At 42.4% G+C, this 21029-nt stretch overlaps 1 protein-coding gene and 1 long non-coding RNA gene across 4 annotated transcripts; one reads left to right on the top strand and one right to left on the bottom strand.

Moving 5' to 3' along the window:
- Positions 1 to 4090: 4090 nt before the first annotated feature.
- On the top strand, positions 4091 to 20947 carry LOC117770387 (cdc42-interacting protein 4 homolog). Of its 3 annotated transcripts, none has more exons than XM_034599802.1 (15): positions 4091 to 4443; positions 11352 to 11467; positions 11592 to 11645; positions 12144 to 12291; positions 12403 to 12465; positions 12688 to 12792; positions 13023 to 13151; positions 13337 to 13483; positions 13936 to 14097; positions 15452 to 15622; positions 17903 to 18012; positions 19237 to 19369; positions 19447 to 19514; positions 20045 to 20151; positions 20247 to 20947. In XM_034599802.1, exons 1-15 carry the CDS (start codon positions 4420 to 4422, stop codon positions 20390 to 20392), a joined length of 1683 nt encoding a protein of 560 aa, XP_034455693.1. In that variant the 5' UTR covers positions 4091 to 4419; the 3' UTR covers positions 20393 to 20947. The 3 variants fall into 3 exon arrangements, with proteins under 3 accessions (XP_034455693.1, XP_034455701.1, XP_034455709.1); XM_034599810.1 differs by lacking the exon at positions 15452 to 15622 and adding an exon at positions 15783 to 15806 and having other exon boundaries at positions 4093 to 4443; XM_034599818.1 differs by lacking the exon at positions 15452 to 15622 and having other exon boundaries at positions 4093 to 4443.
- Positions 6967 to 13012, bottom strand: LOC117770556. Its single transcript, XR_004615415.1, has 3 exons — positions 12885 to 13012; positions 12496 to 12497; positions 6967 to 6980 (listed from the first exon to the last, which is right to left on the bottom strand). It is a non-coding gene; the product is annotated as an uncharacterized LOC117770556 (long non-coding RNA).
- Positions 20948 to 21029: the final 82 nt, after the last annotated feature.

Genomic DNA, 21029 nt, shown 5'->3' on the forward strand with positions numbered 1-21029 from the left:
CGAACAGGAAGTATTTGATCATGTTCCATCTCTCAGCTAATATCATGGGGTCGCTGTCAGTTTAGATTTGATCATTTGAACTTACAGGCAGCTGAAACATCTGGACTCACTGTTCTCATCGTAGGTGAATGTTTCCAGCAGTGTTCCCTCCTCTGAGTCGTCTTTTAGTCCGTGGCCGACTATTGTGAGGGACTAACTTTTTTTCTCTAAGGTGTAAGAGCAGAGTGACGGGACCTCTTGTGTATCAGATGTCTCCGGTGATGTCGGTGCGCTGTCGGTGGTGGTTGAATCTTCTGTCAAAGCGGTCCGATGGAATCTGTGGAGGAGCAACATGGTCTGATTTTGCATCCAAGAGTTGGATTTAACTGACCTGACTGTAGAAGAGCAAATGGCTCTGTTGTTCCTTTAGGTTTGAATTAAAAAATATTTGTACAACTTTCAAAACTGCAGATGTAACAAAGCGTAAAAACTCAAGATTTATTTTTTGCTCAAAGATTCATTTTTTGCTGACTCTGCTCTCATTTGAAGGATCAGGACTACGGGTACAGTCCTGAAGTCAGTTGCTTGGGTGCCACACTATTTACTTTTTGTTCCAAAAGGGTGAAGCTAATTTTAAAACCTCCTTTCTGTTGTCAAATTGAAAACCTATGGGATATTAAAACTAAAAAAGAATGTCAGTTTACACTCTCTATAACCGGAGCCTGTTTTCCTCACCAGTGGATCTGTCCTCCATCCTATCTGGTGACTCTCAGTCACCGGCTCTGGATACTTCTTGGTAGGTACTTGTCGTGCGTAGTGGAAGGCCTCGATCAACTCCGCTGGAAAAGAGGAGACGTGATCTGTGACACATGCTGTCACACGTTTAGGGCCTCGTCCGGGATAGAAGAGAATCAATGTGAACTTACAAGTCTTTTCAATCGTCTCTTTTGGTTTACTGGCCGTGGGTTTGTCTGACATGACATGCACTGTAAGAAAGTTGAGAATAACACATAACAAAAAGCTTTCATACATTTACATCAGTGTAATAAAACAGCAGATACAAACCACTTTTTTCAATGAAACCTAATTCAACAAGGAGCTTTTGGTGGAATAGTTTCAAGCATCCGAAAATAAATAGTGCAAACAAATTCACGTTCTCTTTTGTGAACCCAAAGTCTCCTTCAGGTCCAGAATTAAAACTGGGGGAAAAAGGGTTGATAGAAAGCTTTTCTTACGTTTCTTGAGTGGGTTGATAGTGAACTTAGTGTAAAGTGTCTGATGTCTCTGCTCCTTTCTTATTGTCTCTTGGTGAATTGCGTCTTGATGAACCTGATTCTTGCCCTTCTCCTTCTTTTCTGCAATGTTGACAGATAAAAACTCAGCGGCATCCAGATGTTTATGGCTGTTTTTCTCTGTGCCAAGCAGACTTGCTCATGGCGGGTGAGAACAAGAGCAAACCTTTATACTGTGTAAAGATATCTACAGTTACATCATACTGTTATTAAACGTGTTGTAGTTCTTCATACACAAAATGTCACTCAAAGGCTCAAAGCAACACTTTTTGAAATTGCTGTAATGGTCACGTATGTTAACTTGTGCAAAAATTGCATATCTCTGTGTCTTTAGTCTTGAGATAGTGACGGTGGTGTCATTTCACCCATCAACCAACACTTCCATTTAACAAAATATGATAACAGGACCTTACCATCAGGCATGGCTGATACCTGTAACAGTCACCAACGTCACTTCTACCAGCTCACTACAAATACTACTACAACTGCTTTAACAGTTCTGTGGAAACGCGACCTTCTTCTATGCTGGGTTTATCCCCGGGTGGCAACCAACATCAAAGTGCATTACAGCCAAGGAAAACATTTTTACTTTTATATACAATCTATGTTTACAACCCAATATCAAAGGAATGTGATGATAGCACACTGCCATGATCAAAGGGATTTGAATATTGATATAAATATTTGAAATATATAATAAATACTATCCATATAGTAAAAATATGCAAACAGAAATGTCCTGAATGAGGTGAATGTTTTTATGTTTGATCGGTTTAATTGCTTTAATCTGTTACATCGAAGTATGTGGCAGTAGTTAGAGATAAAAAAAACAAATGGAAGAAGAAGAATATGCAAATATGCTTGCTCAGCATTCACACTCATATATTTAACTAACAATTGTCCTGCAGTATTCACACAAATAAAGATGTTTAAAAACAGCAGTGTTCATAATTACATCACAGGGCACACATCCCACCGTGATGACTTTTAGAGATAAACTGCAAACGGATGTTGTTGCCATGGTAACTCATGGATAAAGGTTTTAGACACGAACCTTAAATGCTTTTAAAGCTAATGCCATGATTGACCAAGTAAATTCATACAAACTGCAGTCAAATGGAATATAAACAAAATCAAATGAGTGTTTGCTGTGACCTCAGAACAGCACCAGTTCTCCTGGGTACACTTGTCTTGCACACAGATTTGTAGAATACTTGCCAGGTAAATCTTTTCCAAGTATCTCACAGAACTGGCCACAGCTCTTCTATGGACTCAAGCCTCCTCACTGTCTTCTCTGTCTGCATTTGATCGCAGACTGATACCATGGTGTCCAGATCAGGGATCTGTTGGGCCCCTTAACGTCTGTTAAACGTCTGGCTATATATCTGGGCTCATTGTCTAGCTGCAATCAGATGGAGGGTATCTTTACATCTGAAGTACCTAAAGCATTTGCCCAGCAGTGTGTACAGCGTATTGCGCATAGCTAATGAACCTAAATATTCTTAATTAAGTTATTTAAATTGGATATTAGTTTACTTCGGGTGATGTGTGCTCTAAGGGGCTGACGCAGTAGACAGTTTTATATTTCTTGTGGAAATTTCGTATTCCTTTGTGTCGGTGTGTCAAGTTTAATTACTCCTAAAAGGATCAATAAAGGTACATCTTATCTTATCCTCTCTTTACCTCTGCCAAGGAGATTAGGTTTTCATATGCGGTTTGTTTGTTATTTAACAGGATTAGACAAAAAGTACAGACATTTTGTGCAACGGTGGGATATGACCCAAAGAAGAACCCATTAAATATTGGAGTGGATTCAAATAAATAGGCAGATACATCGACATCAGCCCCTAAAAATTCTAATCATAATAATTATGATACTACTACTACTAATAATAATAATAATAATGATGATAATAGTTGTAGTAGTAATAGTAGTAGCAGTTGTATTCCTTTGTTTTGAAATTACACATGTCGTCCCAGAAGAAGAAAAGTACATTTGTTCATTGTATAGACCATACAATATTTTATTTTGGTATTGTTCTCATTTGCAGCCTGGACAATACAAGCTAATCATCACTGAACACAAAGTACCTCTGAGGCAGGTGTGGGTAAGTCATTGGGTTTTGCAGGTATGTCATGAATCAAAGCATTTACATGAATTGGAAACTTGGCCCGATGGTGGCGCTAGAGGATTTTATAGATTAAACTGCCCAACAAGGGCGTTATTCAATTAGCTCTCAATGTTATTGTATTACTTTGCCTGTTGTCTTTGATTTTAGAGTTTGCACTGTATAATTTGCTGTCTTTGATTTCAAATATTATTCCACTACTTTATCTGTAGTGTTCGTTTTTATATATTTTTGCAGTATATCGTTTGCTCTCTTTGGTTTTAAATAACATTGTGTTATTCTTGCTGGTTGCCTTTGATGTTTTGTTATCTCGTTTTCCGTTGTTCCTCTTTGCCAAGCGCTTTGTAACGGCTGCTTTGAAAAGGTGTTGTAAATATTCGCTCATTTGTTTATTGGTTGAGTTTCCTGGTGTTTCTGAGGGGGACTTCCTGATCATTTGCCTGATCGTTATTGTAACGTTCAGATATTTGTCCAATCAGGATTTACTTCTGGTTTTAGAATCTCTCTCAGGTGCGCTTTGATATTTATTGTGAAAAAATAAACACCAAGCTGAAAACAAACCGGTGGTAGGTTTTTCCCATCCTCCCTCTCTCCTCCCCTCTCTCCTCCCCCTTCTCTCTCTCTCTCCCTCTCTCTGGGACCCAATCTTGTTTCAGGAAAAGCGCCTGAACACATTTTCTCCCCCCCACACCCACCCCTCCCCGTCTCTCTCTCTCTCTGGCTTCTGGGAGACACAGGACAGCCAGGCGTCGGTGCCAAGGAAAGGAGAAGGCGTAGACTTCCTCCAAACATTTCCTCCGCCATCTCCGCCTGCGAGACTCAAACAAAAAAAAAAAAAGAGAGCGAGAGCGAGAGAGAGAGAGAGAAAGAGAAAAGTTTTCTGGGATCTTCTGTGAGGGACAGGACTTTCTTTTCCTTTCCTCTCGGTCACCTGGGCGATCCGACACAGGAGTATTCCTTTCCTTTTATCTTTTTTGGAAATTCCATATCCCCTGAGGTCTGGACGGCTTTTCGCAGACATGGACTGGGGCACAGATCTGTGGGTAAGTTGACAGCTGACTCAGGAGAAGTCACTGCCGCACAAATACCTTCCACCTCCCTCAGGGAGCTGCTGTTGTCCTGTTCTCTGGACTCTGGGTTTTCCACACAGGGCCTGAAACAGTCTCAAGACAACAGCAGGAGTGTGTGTTAAAGCCAGAAGCCAGAGGATTTCGCAACCCCTGCTGCTGCTGCTGCTGCTGCTACTGCTGCTACATACCTTATCACAAGCAGAGGGGAAAGAAAGGAGAGAGAGCTTCACTATAATCATCATAATCATCATAATAACTTTATTCATATGGCACTTTGTTACAATGTGCTCTACAACAAAGCAGAATTTCAAGAATCGACATTTCAATACACAAGATGAGATCATTTACAATTAAAGACAACACTTACAAATATGCCGGACGATAAAAGTGAGTGTGAATAAGAGATATTAAAAGCAGATACTGAGTTTGCCTGCCTGACATCTCCAGGGAGAGAGTTCCTAGCTAAGGCCCCGGGTCATCTTTAGTGACCAGTCGAGATTTAGGGAACTGTTATTAGGGCCCAGGATCCCAGTCAGGTAGCCACTGGTCATTCAGAGGCTTTAAAAAACCAGCAGTAAAGTCAATTCTATAACTGGCAGGTAACCGGTGAAGTGCATGATGTAATCACTTCTCTTTGTGGGCGTTAAAAGCCCAACGGCAGCATTTTGAATTAATTGGAGTCTTTCACTATTTCCCTTGCATTGCAATAGTTAATGGTTATGACTCTGTTTGGCCTCTCTTTCTTATCAGGAGGGTGCACCTCCTCCACCTCTCGCTCCTTCTTCAGTCCTCCTCCAGGCATGCTTGAACCAGGGCTTTGCATTTGTGACAGCACCCCCCCCAGGCAGCAAACGGATGTGGGCCACTTCAGGCCATTATGCTATGCTGCCCTTGTGGCCCAGTAAAAAATGGATGTGAGATTAAAGTTGCTCACAACTTTTTTTGCAAACATGCAGTGCTCTCTGCAAGATGTGATCTGGATGTGAACCTAAAGTGGTCCGTGTGGTTAATGTTGAAAAACAAATTTGTGCTATCTCGGCCACCTTTGGTTGACATGCGGTTTTGCTTTGGCTTAATCGTGGCCTAGATCTGGCCAACAGGAGCAGTGACATCATTCCACACTGCATGGGGGCTGCATGACGGTGTGGCGGTGTGACAGTGTGGGTTAGGTCCGGGCCAAAACAGTTTTTGCGCCTGGCTGTGGCACAGATGACAGGAAGCATTGGTGAAAAGTAAGGAACCTTGTCACTGCTGCCCGGTCGGTGTTAAGCTGTGAATCAGGTCAGCTCACACACCAGTAGACTCTCTGATCCAAGCCTGCAACTTAACAATCAATTGTTTGTTGGATTTATAACATACCAGGGGTGTAAAAACAATGGCAGTCTGAATTCTTTTAAACCCCGAGATTTTTCTAATTGCTAGTTTATTCTGAATAGGAGTGGAAAACCATAAGATATTCTTGTCACAACACAGAGAGACAGGAAGTCCTCTCGTCTGAGAAGCTGGGGCCGGAGAATTATTTGGCAACATTGTATCATAAATGATTAATCGATTATCAAAACAGTTTGTGGATTAGTGTGTCTCTCGAGTGACTGATCGTTTCAGCTCTGCTCTGATCACAGTCAGACCAACGTGGAGGATGACTTATGTTGTGTTACAGTGCAAGTCCGTGTGTTTAACGTCAAACAAAATGTCCCGACTCGGATGGTTTGTTCCAGCTGGTTTAATAGTTGAGCTAGGAGAACACATTTTCCCTCAGTTCCTGCTGTGATTGCGGTCGGAGTCAGACTACATGCCTCTGAGATTATTCAGCAGTTGAACACGGAGTGGGTGAGGCTGCGGGGCTGTTTCCTAACGCCGCGTCGGTTGATGAGGAGTTGACGTTCAAAGTTGTTCGACTGGTGCTGCTCGTGTGTTTCGTTGGATCCGAAACATACGGTCAGTGCGAGAGCTGAAACAGTTGATCGATTAGGGGCTTGACAGGAAATGAATCATCCACTGAGGCTGCAGCTTGTAATTTTATCATCAATTAATCATCACAGTTTTTGGCTGATATGAAATGCTAGAAAATAGAGGTCAACATTATGTCTTTAAGATTTCTTTTGTCTGTGTGGCCGACAGTGCAAAATGAAGAAACTCAATTTGTGATCATATCAGTTGAACAAAAGCCGCAGCCAGTGAGTTTGAGGCATTAAGTGAGTCAACGATTCATTTTCTGCTCGATCAACTTATCACTTCACTTCTATTAGCAACTTACCAAATAATCAATGAATTGGTGAAGTCGCTTTTCAAACGCTACCTACTTCTATCAAGGTAAATGTGAGGATTAATGCCGATGTTGGGGTTCATTCGTAGACTTGTAGTTTCTATCTGTGTCAGATCCGCAGCCCTGATGAAAATGTGATGCTGTTGGATCTGAAATGATCAATCAACATAAAGTTTAACTAAAATTGTAACTTTTTATAATGGATTCCTTATTTATTTTTGCCAAATGTTCACTGTTTCCCCCTCTTTACATGTAAATACTGTTCTTTGACACTTTATCACACAAATCAACACATTTTAAAACATCGTCATCATCATGGACATCATGTTAACTGGTGATAAACCCTTTTCAATATTTTCCAGACCAAATGATAGAAGGTAGATTATGGCAGCAAGGTGGTGCAGTGGTTGGCCTCACAGCAAGAGGGTTCTGGGTTCGAACCTGATGGTGAACCAGGGCCTTGTGGGTTTCCTCCGGCTTCCTCCCACAGACATGCAGCTTAGGTTAATTGGAGACTGTTAATTGTCCGTAGGTGTGATTGTGTGTTTGACTCCATGTCTCAGCCCTGTGATGGCGATGGTGTCAGCTGAGTTCTGCTCCTCACAGGATGAGTGATATAGATAACTGATGAATGGATATCATAGATCTGTAGATTGATATATATTGAGATTAGTCATTAATTGCAGTCCTAAATTCAACACAGGATTATTCTTGTCACTTGTCGGAGCACAGTGCTCTTGACTTTTGGACGTTCAACCTTTCTGTCAGATGCTTTTTGAATCAGAGCCTGAAATTAGTGCATTAAGTGGCTGGTTGTCTTTAGGTTCTAGACAAAACAAGCAGTTCCTAGAAGTCACCTTGGCCTTCAGGAAATGATTACTGCCTTCTAACATTTTTCTGGAAAAAAAAGATTTAATGTAAGAACACAATGTTTTAACTCTGAGAAATCACCCGTCGCCTGCAAAGAGAAGAGAATCCGTGCACATTTGTACAGAAAATACATTTTGAAAAACACATTTTTCCCTTCAAGCTGATTTAAAGTCAGTTATTTATTCGTCCCTGTCAGACAGTACCTCCAGTATCTTCTGTGTCAGCTTGTACCAGCTCCTCCTCAGTAAAGACTTAACGCTCTTCAGGGCTGCACCTCTCCATCAAATGAAAACGTTTTTAGATCTTGTTTATAAGTGCAAGGCTACAATCCATACAACTGAATTTTTATTTTGAAATCGGAATTCTCAAAGTAAAACGATCATTGTCCTCACAAGTGTTTTAGCTCAGAATCCTTTTTATTTCCCCGTCCATCCTAACACACCTGAGAACGTATATGAAGTGACTCCTGTCCACTGGACATGCTCGTGCTGGTGTAAACAGGAAGGTATGAGCGTCTGGACATGGGAATTGCTGCAGACTGCAGCTTGTGCCCTACAAGTGTAAACAGTCGTATCAGTGTAAAATTTAACTGCACAACAGATGTTAGACACATTTTCACCTGAAATCTACCAAACATACTGTATCTGGTATGTTTGGTGTCTCTGTGATCTCCGCTCCTGGGTGTTTGAATAGCTTTAGCTGCACAGCTTGACATTGCAATGACAGTGGAGAGTGGTCAGTGGGGTTTAAAGGGTTAAAAATCATTATCAGCTGTTGGCAAACATGACGTAATCCAGCAGCCTTCAAAACAGCCGGAACACACCCAGACCCTGTTAATGATTTCATCGCATTTCACACTGGAAACGCACATTGTGAACGAGGCTGTCGGATAAAGTTGATAATCTGAGGCAGGGATGGTTTCAGGGGTGGGGCCAGGGGGGGGGGCACTGGTCCCAGCTGAAATCTGATTGGCCCCCGAAGTGCCCCTGTCCTCTCGTTACTCTTAAAAACAAAAGCCTTTATGGCCCCTGATTTAGACCAATCCAGGATCCACCACTGGGTCAGTTGCTGCTCCATTTGAAAAAAGATAAATTATCTTGGGGAAGGTGGAGCAGGAGATGGACAGGCGGACCGCTGTGGTGTCAGCGGGCGTTGTACCAGTTAAATGGGAGACGTCTTGTGTCCAGCAGTTCAAACGTTTTAACATTTTAAAATATTTGCATATTCCTCAGTTCATTCTTTACCTAATGAAGAAGGAGAAGAGATGATTTCAAGGCTTTTATTTATTTTTTTATCACATAAATTGGACTTTCTGAAGTATTTTTATACATCTTAAAATAATGTTGTGTTAATATTTAACTACCTAGAAACAGGAGCTTGTAGTTTCTAATAAACTGATTTCCGAGTGCAGCTGTTCCTGTTGCTTGGTATTTTTTTATTAAGATGGATATGAGCTGGAGTCTGACCTCAGCCTGGATCAGGAAACGCTGCTGTGTGTCGTCACAGAGGGAGGGAGGGAGGGAGGGGGGGGGGCCTGTCCGGCTGGCTGCATGGTTTGGACAAGCCCCTGGGACCGTCAGTCGCAGGGCGGTGGTTCACACCGAGCAAATGATTATCTCATCCCTGAACCCTGTGTGTGTCACTATCAGTGTTTCCTCCTCTCACACACATTTATTTCAGTGTAGCAGCAAGAGGTGGGAAACTTGTACAGAAATATATCTCAAAGGTTCTTCGAGGAACCTTTGACCTCCCGAGACATTTTGTTTTCCCCGATCGCTCTCATTCCTGGCTCGGGGAAAAATGGGCAAAAAGTCCATTTCACTTGTGTCGTTTTTTCGTGTGTTTTCTAATCGTGTTCCTTCCTTCCTCCTCCCCGGCCTTCTCCCAGCTCTCTCTCTCGAATCCAGGACATCGCTAACTGTGCTACGGTCTGATCTCCATTTAGCTTCCTCTTCCTCCCAGGACTTAAAATCTATGTCTCTGGCTCCAAAAGACCCTGCAGCCGCTACACACACACACACACACACACACACACACACACACACACACACACACACACACACACACACACACACACACACACACACACACACACACTGACTGAGTCCAATCTTTCTGTGTAATTCACAAGAGACACAACAGCAGAACCACCCTTTTATTCTCGTGTATCTGAGCTTTCACATTGCTCAGTTCTGTGGTCACCGTCTTCAGCAGCGAGCACTTCACTGTCACGACACCGTGTAGATATAAGCCAGTGGCGACAGAGAGGACAAATGTTACCTGTCCAACCGGTTTTTGTGTGCGCGTGTGTGTGCGCGTGTGTGTGCGCGTGTGTGTGTGCGCTTTTCAAGGCATGGCAGTCTGTAAAGAGGAATGTTGAAAGGAGAGAAGAGCTGGTGTTCTCTTTTCTTTCTTCTCTACTACACCTTTGTACTTTTTACCTTTTGTGAGAAATTGAGAGAAGGTGTGTGTGTGTGTGTGTGTGTGTGTGTGTGTGTGTGTGTGTGTGTGTGTGTGTGTGTGTGTGTGTGTGTGTGTGTGTGTGTGTGTGTGTGTGTGTGTGTGTGTGTGTGTGTGTGTGTGTGTGTGTGTGAGGACCATTTCGAGTCTAGACCTTACGGAGTGAGGACATTTTGGGGAAATGAAGACTTTTTCAAAGAAGCTGTTGGAAAATACAGATTAATTCCTTTTGTCAAAACCTGAATTGGTTTATTAAAAAGACACAACACAACAAATAATGTTTGTGCAATAAGATCAGGTTTAAAAAGGACTAGTGACACAGGTGGGGGCAGCGGACGTTCCAGCTTATTATCCAGTTTCTCAGGGCTCTGATAGTCTCTCCCCCGGCTGTAGAATAGTTGTGATGTAAGGGGCTGAAGCTTGATAACAGGGTTGTGTGTGTGTGTGTGTGTGTGTGTCTGTTGTGTTTTATTGTGGGCTTGTAGTTTTTATTTGTGGCAGATCCACACTCCATTGAATAGGTGATGCAAAGGTCGAACAGTCCTGCACATGATTGTTTATTTCTTACAGTAGAAATATAAAAGAGATAAGGAGGCGGTCTGATAACCTTAATGATTTATTTGTTTTGAGACACAATGAACATGAAAACTAATTCAACATATATTTTATCTGCTCAAGAGAATAAAACTTAACACAATGGCTGAAAAAAGACAGACCACCTATATATAATTTTTATTTATCTGCATCAAATTGTATACAATTGTATACAGCCCCCTAAATAGGCCAAATGTTTTTAGAAACAGGATCTGTACTCAGATGTTGCAATGTTTAAGAAAGTGAAAGGAAAGTCCTGGATCCACCCACAACATGTTGAGGTTGTTCTCAGACTCAGGCTCCATCCCGCCACCAAGTTTAGTGGAAACCAGTTTTGTAGTATTTTTGCATAATCCTGCTAACATCCAAAAAAGCTGTATGTTAGCAAATTTAAATGAAATATCATCATGTTAAAGAAAGTGAAAAGAAATTCCTGGATCCATCCTCTGACCCGACCGCACCATAATTTAATGAGTTCTTCCCTGACCCATAATGATTCCTTCCACCAAGTTTCGTGGTAATTTGTCCTCTAGTTTTTGAGTAATCCTGCAAACAAACACCAATGAAACAAGCTCCACTCTGAAGCCTGTGACCCACAGACACCAGCGGCAGTTTCACTTCTCGCCCCCAGTGTTTGTGTACAAGTACAAGTATGTGAAAGTGTGTTGCTCTGTGCTGTTCCCTCTCGCAGGACCAGTGTGACATCATAGACAAACACACGCTGTCGGGCCTCGACCTGGTGGATCGCTACATAAAGTTTGTGAAGGAACGGACGGAGATAGAACAGGGCTACGCCAAGCAACTCAGGTGTGCCCCGAGGATTCTTTCTCAGTGTTTACTTCTCTCCGCATGACATAGGAACGTACGTTTTATTGTGCATGTACAGTATGTGTGTGTGTGTGTGTGAGTCATAGTTTTTCCTGTCCAACAGGAGTCTATCGAAGAAATATGCCAAACGAGGGAGCAAGGAAGAGCAAGACTGCAAGTGAGAGATGGATCAAATGTCCAGTTTCCATTATTAATCACTCATTTGTATTAATCTGCATTATAACTCTTGAACGTTTGCTGAACCCATTAAATTGCTGTAAACCTGACGAGCTTTATCCTCACGCAGCTCATCAACTAAAAAGATTTTCAGATTCAAGATGTGAAGAAACTATATATTTTTTTTGTATTTTTGTCGTTGTTGTTGATTCTTGATTTAACAAGAAGAAATAAAAACATGGCAGGTAAGACATGAGGCAGTCAAAAATGATAAGTAAAAATGAAACAAATCAGCTGAATAAATACAAGCTGGTAAATCATTCCAGAGTGTGGGAGCCCAAACTGTACTCACAGTATATTCAAATATACTTAATTTGGAAATAACACAAGTTCATTACTGTGGGTACAATATTAAGGTGGTTTGTTGAGTATTCATGTAAATGTCTTCATTAAAAGGTGATTTGTCTAATTCCCCCCCCCCCCCCCCTCCCTGCTGCAGATTCAGCAATCACGCATCTTTCCAGGAGATCCTGAACGAGCTGAACGACTACGCCGGCCAGCGGGAGCTCATCGCCGAAAACATGATGACGGGCATCTGCGTCGAGCTCACCAAGTATCTTCAGGACATCAAATCAGAGCGGAAAACAGTGAGAGAGGGAGCAGGGGGAGGGAGAGAGAGAGGGGGGGGTGGGGCGGTGAGGCACATGTGTCATCATGTGGAACTGCAGCACGTTCACTGAGACCTCTTCCCTCCACAGCACCTGGCGGACGCAAAGAAGGCCCAGCAGAATTTAGAGGGCAGCTTTAAACACCTAGAAAGTGTGAGTCCCTTGTTTCTGCTGCTCACACACGTCTAAGCTGGGTCATGTGCTTCTTATTTAAAGGTTGATTCACTCAAATTATTTCCAAAATCCTGATATCCTGTTATGCAGGTCACAGGTTTATCATTTCCTGCAGTTTCTCGACAAATACTGAAGTGGGAGTGAATTATCTTATTGGCAATTCATGTGTATTAATGAGTGTGTGTGTTTTCCTTCCTGCAGACTAAGAAGCGCTTTGCAAAGGAATGGGTGGAGGCCGACAAAGCCACGCAACAAGCGGACAAGACGGAAAACGACCTCAATGCCACCAAGCTCGATGTCGAGAAAGTAAACGCACTCACACACACACACAAACACTAACTCTACAGCTGAGCAGTAATGTTTTCTCTTTTATTTTGATTTGGTATCATCTCCTCCACTCGCCTCCTCGCCCACATCTGCTCCTGCTCCCTTTTTGCATTTTGTTTTGCATCTCTTCCTTTCTCCCTCTCCCTGCACTCTTTCATCCTCCCCTCCCTTTCTCATCCACCTCTCCGTCTTGTCCTTCACTCCCCAAGGCCAAGCAGCATGCCCATGCCCGCACGCACACGGCGGAGGAGTGCAGGAACGACTACGCAGCCGAGCTCCAGAAGTACAACAAGGAACAGAACAACTTCTACTACACAGATATACCACAGATCTTCAATGTGAGACACACACACACACACACGTTGACAGTGTTGACAGTATATTGAGACAGAGCTCACGTCCCTGCTAATATGATGCACCACAAACCAAACACAGCCAGTGTGGTCTTTTTAATGCAGGGTGTGTAAACACAGACACTGTGGCTGTAATATGAAACTAAGGGAGGTCCTTGTGTGTTGAGCAGAAAATGCAGGACATGGATGAACGGAGGATCCGGCGGCTGGCGGAGGGATACTGCCAGTTCTCGGACATCGAAAAGAAAGTGCTGCCCATCATCTCCAAGTGTCTAGAGGGAATCTCATCAGCAGGAGTGAAAATTCAGGAGAAACAGGTCAATGTTAGATGTTTGCAGGATTATATACTGGGCTGTGTGTGTGTTGTTTTACGTGCAGAAAATGTGTATCGTTTGACCCAAATGGTTAAAACAAGGAGTCGGTGAATTGGCTGCATCTTCCATCAGTCCAGCTTCACATCTAAGACACCGCTGACCTTAATGCTTTGAAACTTGGTCCATGTTCTGCTGTTTTAAAGGTATAGGTTGACATTACATGAGAAGGTTGATACCACTCTCATGTGTGTTAGTTCAATTTGAGGCTATCTCCTGTTGTCAGTTGTCTCAGCTTCGTGTAAGTCTGTAACAAGCAGCCTGGCTCTGTCCAGATGTAAGAAAACCTGCTTTTAACATCTGTCCTGAGTGATGTGAGTTTAGGTGGAACACGTTCATTCACCTGACTGTCTTCGCTCCCTTGTTATGAACAAGTGTCTGTTTCCGTGCCCTTGCAGGACTCCTTACTCTTCATAGAGCAGCACAAGTCTGGCTTTGAGCGACCTGGAGACGTGGAGTTTGAAGACTACACCCAGGGTATCAAACCAGCGACCTCCGACTCCAGCCTCAACCCGCCCAAAGTGCGCACCAAGCTGTGGCCTTTCAGCAAGAAGCACAAGGTGAACGTGCGCTCATATTTACTGTACCTCTGTGTGCAGCTTCTTAATAACAGGCTGCCTCTCCCCTTCCTGTCACCACTGGGCTGTATTTGTTAACCTGAATATCCTCTCCGTCTGGTTCCTGTTCTTAGAATGTGGCTGAACTCATCTGGGCTCACACATTTAGTTATCGCGCCAAAACCTTCCTCTAATTTCTAAACCTTACAACTTGGCTCTCTAGACACAGTCTTCAAATACGGCACAATCCCATTTTTACCATATTATTACTCTTTATTTATTGATGATTACTATGAAATGAAAACCTCACATTAAATGGACTGTAAACCTCTAAATCCTGTTCTCTGTTAAATGGCTACATCCACTTTTCATACACAGTCTGTCCCTAAAATATGAATAAATCAAATATTTGCTTCCTGTGGCGACCCAAATAGCAGCGTGGCTTCGCGTGAACTTCCACTTTGCTGAACTTTTTCGAAACGTCAAGTTCATTGTGACATCATCGTAACAGTCCGGGCTGATTGGTCTGCCGTCCCACTCGTTTGTCTCTCAGAGCGCGTGTCACAAAAGTCCCGCCCCTTACACGGCGGCTTCCTGATCAGCTGTAAACGCTGCTGAAGCTAAACTTGCTGGTGCTGTAGGTGCATGGCCTCTTTCTGACGTAGAGGACTGGAATGTTAACGCATTTCAGCGCTTCAGCCGCAGTGCTAATGTACAATGAAGCTTTTTTATGACACACTAAAGGAAAGAGGGAGAAATGAGATAAACTTCCTGTTTTCATTTCAAATAAAAGTTACATGAACATAGGAGGAAAGGTGTCACGTTACAGCTGACGGTGGATAAACCTGTATGTTTGTAGGTTTTAGGGACTTGAAAAACCACTTGAGACAAATGTTGAGGCAACTTTCGAAGAACTAAAAATAAAACCGCACGCTCGTCGAATCGTCAACAGACAAAACTCGCATGAAGAACAGGACACAGCTGTTTTCTTATCTTCCTCCCAACGTCCACTGTAGGAGTGTAAGGTCTCATAACAATGCTTTAAAACACACACACACACACACCCACTCATAAAACTCAACACACATTCCATTCATGTCTTACCCCACCACCCTGTTGCCCTCAGGGGCCAGTTCTAATTCCAGTCTCCTGCACAGACTTGCCCTAAAACACCTTTATTCTCTCTGTAGCTCTTCATCCTCTTTATTACAAACGTCTCCTTGACTCACTCCTTGTCTTCTTCTTCTCTTCCTCCTTATTGCCAGTATCAATTTCTCCCTCCTCTTCCTCCTCCTCCACCTCCCCTGTTCCTCCACCTTGTTCTTCTTTCTTTCCCCCGTGCTCCCCCCCTCTTTAGTTCGCCCCTCCGTCTTTCTCTCCCCCGTCCCCTCTCCCACCCGGCAGCCACCCTCTTTCCCTCCCCCTCTCCAAGCTGCAGCGCTCCCCTCTCTCTCTCTGCGTGAGGGAGTTTAATCGCTCTGTCAAACCCAGGATTTCCACGTTAAAGATATTTCGCAGACCTCGCTTGGTGAGTGACGCTGACTTTGAGCTGCGCCACCCCCGCCCCTCGCTGCTGTGTTCACATCCGTCTCATTGATGTCATTTTTTGTACCTGTTCACATACTTGCCTTTTGGGTTTGTTTGTTGCACACCTGTCTCACACTGACTGTCTATTTGTCTCTGTCTAGATATCTCATGCTGAAAAGCACATGGTAACACTTGTTATTGTCAGGTAGAGGGTTAACTTTAAAGGTGTCGAGGTGAATGAGAGGATTCTGGTGCTGGATTGATTCATTTTCAAGGGGGAATACTGTATTTCAGAGGGAATGATATTTAAGGAGTAACTCCGCTCTAGATCGTGCTGCACTGACCTCTGCAGGTGGAAAGGTGTCAAGGCCCCAAAGCTGTTGACGTACAGTTATTCAAATAGCATAGACTGTCAGTTAGCAAGCTAATAACTTCATCTATAGACTGTGTACAAAGATGGACGACAAGGCAGCGCCGCAGAAGTGAAGCCAAAACACCTTGATAGCCCCCTGGTGGCTGGCTAAAGTATAGTTCTTAAACCCCTGCCTCCTCCATGTCAGCAGATGGGCCAGAATAAAAAAATGTTGCCAATATTTATTTGATGATTGACCTCAACACCGCAGCTCCACTCGATGATCACTACTGCATAGACGCAGATAGCATAAGATAGGTAGCGCCCGTATTTTGGCTTCAGTTTTGTATAGTGGTAGGAAGTCAAGACCCTGTCGTCTATCTTTGTTTACAGCCTGTGTCTTGATCAATGTACATCTGAGTCCACAGCTGGAGCCTCTCATGTCCATGTGCAACCATCACATTTGAATCATGGCTCAAAACATCCAATTCCCCCCCCTAAACAAAATAATGACCCAGAAGTCTTTGAAAAACCCAGAAACTCCACCACATACCAGTGTTCTGACGTTACTTACATGGTCCCACAAGATTCTTCTAAACATCTGGATGGTGTTTTCCAAGTTGAGAATGCATTTCCTAATCCAGGTGGAAATGACATGTGTGTCCTTGTTCTTTTTGTAAAATACAAGACAGCAATAATGGACAGAAACATCGATATATAAGGATGTAAATGAGACTGTTTCTCAGTGAGATCATGATCAGTCGTTCTGGGTTTATCCAAGATGGACAATTAATGTTTTTTTTTAGCTACGTTGCTAACAGAAGTTAACAGTGTTAGTTCAAAACAATACATTTATCCAATCCTGTCTCACAACTGTCTGCAAACCATTTCTCTTACAGAGGAAGTTAAAGTAAAGTCAGACAGATGATGTCGATCAGCTCCAACTTTACGTTTCCACAGTGAATAAATCCTGAGGTCCCATTTCCCCCACCACTAGGTGGCAGTGCAAGCAGTGTTTATTATCCGGGTGCAGTTACTCTTTAATCAACGAAATCAAATGCATTTTTCTGATGGTAGATGGTATTTTCTATTTAACTCAGTACATCAATGTATTAACTTTCTCGCCAGACCAAAAAACAAGGTATCAATCCTTGATTCTGTTAAACCATATTGATAAATCCCTTAGTTCTCTCTCTTAACATATATAATATCTAATATATTTGATGTGACAATTCAAACAAGAAATAATAGAATTAATGGGTCAGTCAATTTAAAACATAAATACACATCTACCATTGCAAATAGTTTATCTTTGTCCTGATTCCACTAAAGTATAAGCAGTGTGTAAGTGAAACTTTACATTTAGAACATCTTTAAAGAAGTATTTCATTACACTGGTTGATGTCCAAACAATCACACCATAGACTGCTTCTTAGTCTTTCTAATATTTCAAATGACAAACAATATCAGTTTGTTTGTCTTAATGTCCTTACTCTGTAATCCTTAATTGTAAAATAATAATCAAGCTTTGTTTCTCTCTATTGTTTCTATTTCTATGATTTGTTCATACAGTACATTACAGCTTGCACCAGTTCAAAACAGAGCAGAAGTTCACTGGTATTTTCCTTTGGGTAAATTAAACGGGATGTTACAGGGTTCATGCTTCTCCCGCTGTCTGTGACATGTGTGTGTTTTCTGCTTTTCCTTCACTGCTTGCAAATCAAGGTTTGTTTATTTGTCATGAAATAATTATGTGGCTTCTGCTGTTTGGGATCTTTGATTGAGAAACTCTTCACAGTGTTAAACTGTCAGTCTGAATGTAGACGTGAGATTAGCAGAGGGAGCTGAGGACTGGGAGGAGCGACATCTGGTGGTGAGCGTTGTTTGCTGTTCACTCAAGTGCTTGTGCGTGCGTTATGTTTCGTGCAGCCGACGGCTACAGAGGATTTCTCTCACCTTCCTCCGGAGCAGAGGAAAAAGAGGCTGCAAGCGAAGATCGATGAGATCGCCAAAGAGCTGCAGAAGGCGCAGGACCAAAGGTGACGACCTCATCATCATCAGCAAATATCACAGTTGTCTCTGAAAAACACATCTGAAGCTTATGAATTTGTCACATTAGGGTGTTTTGGACTAAAATGGACTCCATGTTGCATTGATCTACAAAATACAGGGATTCAGTGAACAGTTTGTTTTGGGGCTGTTAAAAAATCTAAAACTCTCATCTGTGCACAGATCAATCAGATGCTTCAGAGTAAAATCAGTATCTGAGTCTGGGTAAAAAAAAAAAAGTTGTACCACATTTTTCACAGACATTTCTCACCACTAGAAACTAGAACTGTTGACATTATTGTGAAATCCTTGATAGTGAAACCAGGCAACCAGCAGATTAGAGCCCAACCCATGTGGATCTTTTGGGGGCTGATGTCGATACTGATATTAGTGAGTAAAAAAGTTCTGGTACTGAAACATCGGCTGATAAATACATAATATAAATATGTAATTACATAAAACATCTCTAAACTCTTCTACGATTTTCTTATCAAAACCGTAGGACAAAGACATTTAATTGTGGCTTGATGTTTCACAGTTTAAACATAAACTTAATGATAAATGTAAACAAAACGCAAGTTAATTTTTATTTATAAAAGAAGTTTTCATATCTGCAAACATAAAGGATTTTTCTGATATGTGTGTGATAGCCTCATATCGGCCGGTTGTCAGTAGCCAATCAATAAAAACGGGTTCTGAATCAGATGCATTTTTAACTTTGTAATAAATTTGAACAATCACCTCTGTCTTAGTTGTTCTGAGGCTCTTTCAGACAACTTGGTCTCCCAGAGTTGACGGACATTAGATCTGTGAGGCGTCCACATATGTTTGTGTACTTCTCGTCTGTTTTTCACAGTTCAGGACGGGTCCCTTAGTTTCAATCTGAGTAAACTAAAAGCGCCTTCGTGCTTCTAATCTTGTGGCAGCAGTTTGAGGAAGGATCTTTCCTCCTCTTTTCCTGTTTGAACATGACAGCTCCCCTGAGCCATGATCACAAAGTTTCACACTTTGATGTGGAGAAACTGGACTGACCTGTACTGAGCCATGAACTCAACCCCACTGGGCCCAACCTCTAATCCCGTATACATGTATAATTCAGAAAGTCTGCCGACCCCTCCCATCCTTATCAGCGGTGCCGCACTGGAGGGGAGCTTCCTTAATCAGTGCTCACATTTCAAAAACAATAACATGTCCTCCTCCCTGCTTGACCTCAGTGAGGCGCTGGACAAGATGAAGGGCGTGTACGAGCAGAATCCACAGATGGGAGACCCGTCCAGTCTGGAGCCTCAGATCACAGAGACCGCCCAGAACCTCGGACGCCTGAAGGGGGAGATCGCCAAATATGAGGTCCTCACTCACTCACTCACTCACTCACGACATTCAAGTATTTGTGCTTTAAACTCTTTATTTCTTGATCGTCACAGTCGTGGCTGTCGGAGGCCGTGGGAGGAGAAGAATCCTCCAACACCATCAACAATAATATTCAACACGGGTAAGACCTGGATTTAAAGGAGAAGTTTCACATTTTGCCAAGAACATTCATTCACTTTCTTGCTGAGAGTCAAATGAGAAGATCAGTATCATTATCATGGTCTGGAACAAGGGAAGTTTCTATTTCGTCTGTCAGCAGGATTATTAAAAAACTTTGAAGTGAAACCAGACGTCTGGATCTTTCACCTCACTCTTGTTCATGGTGACCCCTAGTGTCTGTATGTCAAGTTTCAGAAGGTTTTACTGTAGAACTTTTGAGAAGATTAAAGGTAAAATAGGCAACTTTTCTATTAGGGCACTCATAACTTATTAATATTATTATTTTAAATAATATCAGCTCACTCTTGTTCACAAGTTATTCTCAAGGAAAATGTTGAAAAGCGTCATGTCTCACAAATACTAAAGAAAGTGGAAATACAAATCCTGGATCTAAAAAAAATCCTTGTCTAAATAACAGACAAACAAATGCAGACAAAAACATAATGAACATACTGTGTGCATTTATAATGTGTGTTTAATGTGTCTCTCCAGCGTTGTAGCAGCTGACCAGACCCACAACATCTACACAGAGTTTGACGATGAGTTCGACGACATAGAAGCTCCCATTGGCCAGTGCGCGGCTCTCTACACCTTTGAAGGTACATCTCCTTTATTTATATTTGTATACATATACATATGATGGTTTTTTTTTTTTATGTCTGTTTATACATCTTTTACTTGTGTTTGTGTGCAGGCAACAGCGAGGGCACCATTTCCATCACGGAGGGAGAAATGTTGAATGTAATGGAGGAGGATAAGGGAGACGGGTGGATGAGAGTCCTCCGAGCCAGTGGAGAGGAGGGATATATACCGTCGTCCTATGTCAAAGTCAATCCTTAACACACACACTACACACAAACTCACACACACACGCAGTACACATTTAAAGCTTGTGATGGAGGCGTGAATGCAAAGTCAAACCAGATAAATGGAGCAGTTCTCCACATCCTTTGTCTCAGCCTGTGACGTGTACAGTGAGATGATTATAGAGCTTGTTGTCACGGCCGGTCGCCACGTCACACACTTCCTGTCTCTGCTCGCCGCGGCAACAGAGGCCGTGTCCGAAACTCAGACCGCCAGTCCTGTCAGCTCCTTTATAGATTTTTTTTTTTTTAAACCAAACTTCTGAATGTATACCTGAACTTTATTTTGTCACCTTGCTAAAGTGACGACTCGTGCAACGTGTTCAGCTTCACGGTCACTTCTCCTTCACGCTGCTGTTTCTAATCCCCTGCTGAACTTTTCCTTTTCCCAACTCCAGTCTTCTCCTGAAACCTCTTTCCTGCAGCGATAATGTGACTTTTTTAAATTTTTTATCATAGTGATGTTTGATGACTTTGAACTGGATGAAAACCACTACCCTCTACAGAGTGCACTAAGTATAATATCTCACAGTAAAAGGATAGACTCACATTTGACATTCTTTTAAATATCTGTCTTCAAACAATATTCAGGTGACCCGTATGCAGTAGAAACA

Source organism: Hippoglossus hippoglossus, chromosome 1 (genome assembly GCF_009819705.1).
Source record: "Hippoglossus hippoglossus isolate fHipHip1 chromosome 1, fHipHip1.pri, whole genome shotgun sequence".
Classification (NCBI taxonomy): Eukaryota; Metazoa; Chordata; class Actinopteri; order Pleuronectiformes; family Pleuronectidae; genus Hippoglossus; species Hippoglossus hippoglossus.

Excerpts from the sequence above, each read along its gene's own strand:
- LOC117770387 (XM_034599802.1), top strand. The coding sequence starts at position 4,420 with ATGGACTGGGGCACAGATCTGTGG. Across the intron at positions 12,292-12,402 it reads TCAAATCAGAGCGGAAAACA|CACCTGGCGGACGCAAAGAA; the intron begins GTGAGAGAGGGA and ends TTCCCTCCACAG. Across the intron at positions 18,013-19,236 it reads CAGAAGGCGCAGGACCAAAG|TGAGGCGCTGGACAAGATGA; the intron begins GTGACGACCTCA and ends GCTTGACCTCAG.